Here is a 9284-nt window from a genome sequence, read left to right as displayed (position 1 = left end):
TATTTCTCATTAAATGTATGAATGAAATGGTGAGATATTGTCCAACTCAAAATAATACCTAACCAGTAAATGTGCTCTGTATTTCACCTGTTGAAACCTTTTTTTTTCTTGAAAAGAATTTCATCGCTAAATGTCAATCAATAGTATGCTTATTTTTGGAAAGTTTGTTAGCAATAACTGGAGTGATTCATATTTTCAACTCTGTTGCTTGCAACAGTGAAATTTTGTTGCTGTTTTGCTGTTTGGCTTGACTGACCAGTTAAGCCAATAAAACTAAACTTGTTGAGGTTTGGGGTTAGTTTGATCCTAAAATTAGAAACTGGAAAGATAAAAGCCGCTTTCTTTCATTCCTATTGAATTACTACTTATTGAGTACTAGAGTTAATATTATTTTTATTTTTAGGTAGTTTATTAATTGGCATATGATTATTATAACCCTTTAGCTTACAACATTTATCTGGAGAATATATAATACATTATTTGTGTGTGTGTTGTGCGTGTGTGTGTGTATGTGTGTGTGTGTGCATGTTTGCCTGTATATAGGTACATGAGTATATGTAGATATGAATACGCATGGAGACCAGAAGTCAACTTGGTTATATTTCCTCAGATGGTATCTACCTTATTTTTTAAGACATGGTCTCTTACTAGGACCTAGGGCTTATGGATTAGGGTAGGATGACTGGCTAGTGATCTGTGGGGATCGGTCTGTCTTTACTTCCCTAACTGTGGGATTGCAAGTACATGCCACCGTATTTGATATCTATCTATCTATCTATTTATTTATTTTTATTTATTTTAACATGGGCGCTGGAGAAAGAACTCAGGTCCTCGTGAGACTAATAACTTCAAAAAGATGTACTACGTGACAATAGAAAAGCAAATTATATTTGCTTTACTAGTAGGTTTTCTTTATTAGTCATAGATACTCATACATCACATGCAAGAAAGTCACAATACAGCCCAAAATGTTTATGGATTCTGGCACAGCAACAGTAACACAATGCAAGAGTTTACATGTTGCTTTTTTACATACAATTTCCATGAAAGAGTCAAACAGAAATGCTGCAAAACGAATTCAGCAGGGTTCTTAATGCTTGGTATACTAGTCAATACTTTGATCTGTGTAAGAGGCATTATCATACAACAGGTAATTGTTGGAAAAGCTACAGTTGATCATCTTTTCCTACCTGGAAGTGTGCACAATATAGAATGATAGTTTAGTCTTTTCTGCAAGCGAGGGTGTTTGTTTTTGTAATAATAACATTATTGTAGGGTGAACATAATAAGTAAACAAATAACCAAACATTAAAGGAAGGACTCTCAGGAAAGAATGCTGTGTGCTTTGGACCATTCCTCTGTGAATCATCACAACAAGCCAGAAAAATATTTTTGAAAGGTGTGTGCATGCGCACACGCGTGTGTGTTTGTGTTAGGGAAGTTGTGAAAAACCTAGCTAGGCAGCATGCTGTGTTCATTGCTATGCCCATGGATTTTACACACAGTTTTGGAAGATATGTTTGTGGTTTTATTTACATGGGTATAAAAATCTGCAAAGCATGAACTATGTCACACTTCTTTTTATTCTTATTTTTTTATATGCTACTTACTGGCATTTCTCCATCAATTAAAATGTTCTACTGTCATAGAATCTGACCTAATATGCTGACAAGCGTGATTCCGGATTGACTTCACCCCTGAATTTTGAGGAAAGAGGTCAGTTCCAGTCTTCTCTCATAGCCCAGAATGCAAAGAAGTGATGTTTGGGTGGGAGGCTCAAAGCTCTACTTGGAGTAGACTCAGTGCTATGATCCAAAGAAGGACACTTCTGCCTCCTCTTCTGCAGCTGGAGAGAAACGCAGCTCCCAGGCAATGGTCCACTTAAAACACTTGAACTTAACTACGTGAGAATCTAACCAAATCATTACTAGAGTTTGACTTTTTTTTCTTTGCTGAAGGATTATGGGTTGTTTTTAAACACTGTCATTGGTTAACAGAATTTCAGATGCAATTAAAACTTTGGAGTACATCTTTTTTTTTTCCCTATTTTTCTAGCAGAACTTTTCTGGACATCAAGCGTGCATTGTTGGTGTTATGAAATATTCAGTGACAAGCAACACGCCTGATGCTTAGACTTATGCTTTTCCTTAAAAAGAAAACTTGTTTACTTTTTCCATTGGCTAAGTGTTGTTCAATGTATTTTAGAAAGCTCCATTTGCAAACACATTTGCTTACATTTCATGTAACATAATGAGATGAAAGCAAGACCACTGCACTTTTCAAACAATAACTATTAATTAGGTGAAAAGCTCAGGGAATGTCTTGCTAAGTGGAAACTGTCAGTTTATCTGGTTCTAATTAAATTAAAATATTATCTACCTGTTCATATATTTCTTTCATATTGGTAGATGTGTTTCTAAAGGCATATAGAATTACATATAATGGCACTGATAACATTATGATCTCTATATAATTGCCACGGAACAGGGATGTGTGCTAATGCTTTTAACAGTTCTGACTAGTTTTGTGGTTGATTTTCTCAAACTTTGTGTACTAAAATTCTAACTTTATTTCAATGTGTGGGCTCTCCAACATTACTTGATGCTGACATGAAGTTGCTTTGCTATAAAGTATTATAAAAGACGGAATAGGTCTAAGCCCCTATGCTCTTTTAACACGACAGTTTCAAACTGACTTTTTCATATAGAGCCAATCTACCATCATTTTCCTTATTCTCTCTACAAATACTGAGCAAATGAGAACCAGAATGATCACTTCTGATTGAAAATTTATATCCAAAAATAGCCCAGCCATTCTCTGGCAGTTCCCACTCACTGGATTTCTCTTTTTCTTTCCTTTGATTCTGTAGTTAGCTCTTTTCTTCATGGTGTCCGTGGTTGATGGCTTCCAGCTGTCTCCGAGAAGCCAGGCTAGTTAGAGAACAGCCAGCAGGATGCTTCCTCTGTCTTCCAAATCAATAAGAAAACAGTAACTGAATTGATCTCTCAATGGTTTAGTGACGCTTCAGCCTCACCGTTAGGAAATCAACGCTTGAAAATAGATACTCTGGGTTTATAAGCACAGCCATGCTATCTTTCCCTACAGATCACACAGTGGGTGGTCCCAGTGCCTGGATTTTGCTGGAATTTGTTGTATTGTACATTGTAGTGGATGGAGCATCTATGACTGCAAATTATCGTCTATAATTTAGTTTATAGATTATTTAAAATATTTGATTAATTATAAAGATGAGTAGGCATGCATCATTGGGATTAATGCCATTTCCTTTTGGTTCCTTCAATAAATGGATAGAGTTTATAAAAACAGTTGAAACAACCTGGTAGGGGAGCTCTTGACCGTGACCCTGGCATGAGACTGAGGCAAAAGGATTGACAAGGGTTCAAGGTTAGCCATGGATACAGAGAGAGTGTCAGAATAACCTGGAATACAGAGTGAGAACCTATCTCAAAAAACATACAGAACAAAACAGCACCACCACCAGCAGCAGCAGCAACAGCAGCAGCAACAATAGAACAAACAAAACCTCTCCAAAACAATGAACAAAACCCAACGAACGAAACCTAAAGCCCCTGACAGTTCTTCAGGCTAGCTTAGAATCTTCTTATTTTGCCCCAATCATGTCTACGTTGAGTGACAGAGGGGACTCTGAGAACACTTGGCAGGTTACTATCAGCAGGGCTGGGATTATAAATCCCTCAAATAACCTGTCACTTGAATCTAATTTGTATAGATTCGGTAGCTGGCATGGAGAGAACCAGCTGGGTAGGAGGCTGTTGAGTTTCTCTATTCCCTTGAGAAATAAAGGCCCAGAATTTCCATAGAGCAAATGCGTTGTGAGTTAATTCAGCCCGATCAGTAGCAGTGCCCCACTGAGTAGGAGTAGGGGTGAGACTGGGGGCAGAAGGGAACAAATTGTATCATAGCGAAAGAGAGTAACCAGGGGCCTTGTTATTTTCTGGTTTTCTGTACAGACCCCTGCGGAGGCAGGAGCAGGCAATGGGAATCAGGTTTGCCACCTGCAGAGATTCAGGAGAACAAGAACCAGCTGATTGTGTTTCTTGGGTTGGTAGGATGGGCATTGGACATTAAATGCTAAATGGCTCTGTATTTAAAATGATAGAGCACAGCAAGCCATTAATAGACATGGATGGTGAAGGGGAGTGGCCAGCCAAGAAGTCAGGCTGGGGGCTCAGGTCTGTCAGTAGGAAGTGCTGACAGGGGGGCATTACAAAGGGAAAGCCATCTAGGACAGAGGCAGAGGGGGAGATGGTGGGTGTTTTTCTATGGAGAATGCATCTGTGCATTTTTTGAGATTCTGTTCCTTTAAAAAAAAATCGAATCGCAAGGTGGGAAGAAGGACCTATGTCATAGACAGCCTTTAAACACTCTTTTCCTGAAAGATATTTTTGGCGGCTAACTATTCCTATTATGGTGTATGTGACAACGTTGACATGAAATGTGCCTCCTCTCACTGAAACGGCTTCTGCGCTCTCTCCAAAGTCGAGAAGGGAGCATGCGCGTTCTACGTAGGCGTTGCATATGTCGCCGAAAGCCTAATTGCTATTAGAGGAATTTTAAACAAATCTTAGATTTCTTGTGCTGTGAGAAGCAGACTCTATTTGTTCCAACTCTGGGTGGCAGCTGCTCATTGAGAAACAACGTTTTTTTTTTTTTGTTTTTGTTTTTGTTTTTTTTTTTTTGAGATGGAATTAATACTAATTTTCTTTTAAAACTACAGGTGTCATTTGATCATTATAAATACGTCCGTGTTTATGTTGAAACACACAGGATCGCTCTGGTTAATACTGGGTGATTTAGGTGAATGAGTGAGTGGCACTGGGTTTGCATTTTGTTTTCTTCTTCCAGGTGTGTGTGATGGTAACACCTGTAAACGCAGCCCATAGGCTGAAGTAGGAGGATCATGAGATCAAGGCAGCTGGGGTCATATTGTGAACTGGAGGATAATCTAGGTCTTGGGAAGAAGTGAGAAATAAGAAAGGAAAAGAAAGAGGGCGGGGTTGTGTTTGCTGACGCTGTAACCTGTAGGATAATATCCAATGAACACGGTATAACCCGGGAAACACTGAAGGAAACACACCTATCAGATATGAAAGTAAGATATGAAAGATGCTTCTAGACGCTGGGCCCAGTTTATGAGAAAGAGCCATTTTTCAGGATTCTTCTCATTTTACGCTTAATAATAGACTTTTCCAAATCATTCTGCCCTTCTTATAAGCTTGTACTGAGGACTTCAGCAAATCTGTACTTGTGGCTGCACAGAGGAAGGCAGGAGGGGTCCTGTTTTCTCCTGCTGTGTCTCCCACCCATGGCCCAGTGGCCCCACCCACTTTTTATATTTCTACTTCTAAGCCCCGGTCGTCTGCTGTTGGCAGTGTATAGTGTCTAAAACACAGCCATGCTAGTTACATTAAACAGGACCCCTCATCTGCTGACACTACGAGAGACCATGGACTCACTCCACGGTCGTCATCACACACTGTACACAAGAAGTTGTTGGCATCTGTGTCTCCTCAGTCCCTGAACAGTGGTCCATTCCATAGCTCCTGGCACTTTTTACGACAGCGGGGAACAAAGACTAGAGGGTGAAACTATTTCCAGTGAAATTCAATTATCTCCTGTATAGAGGTCACGAACTTGGGCTCCTGCCTTAAGCCTCAGTGCCAGAGGCCTTAGATACAGTGTGTACACCTGCTCTCTGAGTAGTCTCCAAGCAGGGAACAAAGATATGTTAGTGTTACCCCACAGGTGGCTATGTCCAGCAACGTCCCTGAGCTTCCCATAGTCACTGTTTTATTGGCTTCAGCACTGATAGTTTTCATTTACGATAGGAAACATTTAGTACAATGACAGGCCAAAATTATTTTTTTAAAAACATTGTATAATTTAATCCTAATCATTTCTTTTTGTTCATTTTCCTTATCTTTAGATTGCAATGGAAAATTAACTCTGCCAGACTGAGGGTTCTCATTTCTCTGTGTCCCTGAGCTGCAAGGTAGTTCTAGCTTGCAGACATTAAAACTTCTATCTTTCTATCAAAAAACACCGGTAATGCCTTTCTGGCTTTAGAATGTAATTTAAAATGAACCAATTCATCGTGTATTTTCTTTTGTAACAGATGATATGGAAGAGCCTTGTGCACACATGTATGACCCTTGCAGAAAAAAAAAAACAAAAACAAAAACAAAAAACCATGGGTCAAGTCCTAAATCAAGTCCGCTTTTCTCTCAGTCATATGCCAGGTAGTTCCCACCCAGAGTAGGTCATTGTTCAGAAACAGTGAGAACTGAAAAGGGGCGCTGTGTGTAGAAACAACACTGTGCTACCCCCAGAGAAAACGTGTGCCATACAGCATCCTGAAAGCAAGAATGTTCTTCCTCCGCACTTACATTCAGATACTTCACTCTCCCTAGTGAGTCTCATTTGCGTTATCCATTTTAAAACCCTGAATCTTTTTAAGATTTTGGTTTTAGTTACTTCTAACAGAAAATGTAAAAACTGCAATATAAAGCTCATCTATCCTGGGATGTAACATCTGAGAAATGGAGGTTATTAGAGGCATCATTGAAAGGAAACATTAAAACACTTATCTTGTTTTCTTTTCCTCCTCTAATGGATACATGGCCGGGTCCATGTAATTATAGCCAATCAGCTCCGAGACAGTAAATCCAGTTATTCTGATCCATGACAGCTGTCTTCCAGAAACTGTGAAGCATATTGGTGTCTTGTTGGACAGATAAAGGGATACACATTTTACAGTAGCATCTGCTGGCTGCATGCAGACTCTGGAACCCTTGTCAGGAGCAGGACCAAGGGTCTTGTTCTCTACTTCCATCTCCATAGAAGATGACAAAAGTTTAAAGTGGTGAACTTGGCTGTTACTCCAGATCTAAAATTGGGCGACTGCCAAATCCCAACAGCATGTCACATCCAAAAAAAAAAAATCTAGTCAAACAGGACTTTTCTTAGAAATGTTACATCAAAGATTGACATCTTATCAAGGAAATATTGATATTTAGTCAAGAACAAAAAAGACCAAGATAATGATTATGACATTACAAAAAATGCAAATCTTTAGGGAGAGAGGTTTGGATATTGTTAGTATTTCATATTCAAGTAACTACATAGGATTGAGAAACAGATCACATCTTTTTTTATATGGTTGTTTGAGTCTGTCTTGTAATTATGTTTATTGGCTTCGTATTTTAAAAAATGCTTAAACTTTCCTGTCACCTAACAAAACATCTCTTGTTTTATCATGCTGTTTTAGAAGGCATCAGAGAAAATAATCTAAAAGAAAGCATGCAGAATGGCAATGCTATGGAGAAACAAAGATAGCAAAACTTGTGGCTTCTGGCTTGGATGGCATGATGGGTAACTTCATAAACTTAACTTGGGAACCCTTGGAGGACAGCGAGGGAATTAGGGAGGCCATCCCCATATTGTAGCTCCCAGAAAGTCATTTCAGTGTGGGAATTAACCACTCTGCAGCTGACACCGTGTTTGGCATCCCCTTCATTTTCATTATGGAGCTAGGGAGAGAGATATGTTCCTTCAAACAATACAAAACCAAGAAATGGAGGTGGCCCTGATGTCTTAACTAGACAATGATTTCAAGGTGAACATTGTAGGTCAAACATAATATATCCCCTTACAAAAGACCAGAAAGGTGACTGGGTTAGAGGTCAGAGGTAGCGTTTACCTTAGGGTTTACTACAATGAACTCAACAATTGATAGTTTCTTTTTGATAAGGTCATATGTATTTTCTTGAAAATAGAAATTCTATGCACAGAGGGGTCATCTTCTGTGATGACCCCAGCTCACATACCATAGAGTATTGTGATCCACTAAGTATGTTTCTGGTGGTCCTGTATACTAGCTGGATTCAGTAGTATCATATAATATCTTCCTTCCCAGTGCTTGGTACAGTATGAATGTCTCTCATGTGCAGGATGAAGTAGCCAGAGAGGGCAGACTTTGAGTGATGCAGGACCAGGTGGTTACCTAGGAAACCAGAGCCTCCTACTCAGTCCAACAGCAACCAGATTCCAAGTAGATGGTGGCCTCTAAGCTCAGCAAGGCTCTGGATGGCATGGGAACCTAGTTAGGGCAATGGAGCAGTTTCTGCTTCCAGGTTTTCTAGCTGAAAGAAGAAAAAGAGCAAAGACAGTGAGTGCTTGGGGACTGGTCAGAGGGCACACTCATGTTTATCTTCTGGATTTTAGAACTGTCATGTGCATCTTTATCTGCAACCCATTTTGTTAAGTGCTCAGACAACGATCAATATTTTAGTTACGACAAATGTCTCGGGTCATTACAAATATTGTTTTACATGTACTTTCTTATAAAACAGTAATTGATAGTTTTCTTGAAAATTTTTATTTATGTTTCTTTAGCTAGAATTATACTAAGTAGCCTAGGCTGAGCTTAGATTAGAGATCCTCCTGCCTCAGTTTCTTGAGTGCAAGATTGTAGAAATGTGCCGCTTTAATAGGACTTAGAAAATACATCCTAAATAAAATTCCTTCTTGATGTGGAAGTGATTTCTTATTAACAAAGAAAACGCCTAGGCCCATTTGATAGGCCAACCCTTAGGTAGGCAGAGAAAACAGAACAGAATGCTAGGAGAAAGAAGCTGAGTCAGAGAGTCACCATGATTCTCCCACTCCAGACAGATGCAGGTTAAGATCTTCCCTGGTAAGGCACCTCGTGGGCTACACAGATATTAGAAATGGGTTAGATCAATATGTAAGAGCTAGCCAATAAGAGGCTGGAATGAATGGGCCAGGCAGTGTTTAAAAGAATACAGTTTCCGTGTAATTATTTCGGGTAAAGCTAGCTGTGTGACGGGAAGCAGCCCTGCTGCTCCTATTACAGCACCTTCTCTTTGTTTACATTTTCCTTTCCTTGACCTCATTAGTGACTGGAGCAAAATCCCCCAAAAAGAAATTGATTGACTTTGTTTTACAACTTATTTCTAGATGAAAACATTTTTTTTTAATTTTACAACCAATTCTTAAAATTTCTTTCTGTTTTCCTCTCAAGTTGTGGGTGTGGAAGACATGACATTCAACTCCCAGTGTGAAAGCGTGTCCATTGAACAGTAGCATGAATTCTGCCTGGGTGTGTGAGAATTTTGTGTGGAATTTTCAAGTAAGCTAAGAGAATTATGAGAATGGAATGTCTTGCAATGAAACAAGTTATTTCTCCTGTCATAACTGGTGAGCTATGAGGGTGTCTGCAT

General features: G+C 39.3%; 1 protein-coding gene across 1 annotated transcript in view; it reads right to left on the bottom strand.

Moving 5' to 3' along the window:
* Nucleotides 1-899: 899 nt before the first annotated feature.
* Nucleotides 900-9284, bottom strand: part of Oprm1 (opioid receptor mu 1) — a 62271-nt gene continuing 53886 nt past the window's right edge. Inside the window, exon 4 of the mRNA XM_041680216.1 lies at nucleotides 900-8183. Within this exon, the coding sequence (XP_041536150.1) occupies nucleotides 8145-8183 (39 nt within the window). The 3' untranslated portion in view covers nucleotides 900-8144. The remainder of the gene's footprint in view (nucleotides 8184-9284) is intronic.

The sequence above is a fragment of the Microtus oregoni genome, unplaced genomic scaffold (assembly GCF_018167655.1).
Source record: "Microtus oregoni isolate MIOR12 unplaced genomic scaffold, Mior012 000033F_ref0000390, whole genome shotgun sequence".
Lineage (NCBI taxonomy): Eukaryota > Metazoa > Chordata > Mammalia > Rodentia > Cricetidae > Microtus > Microtus oregoni.
This window is presented reverse-complemented; position numbering and strand designations above follow the sequence as displayed.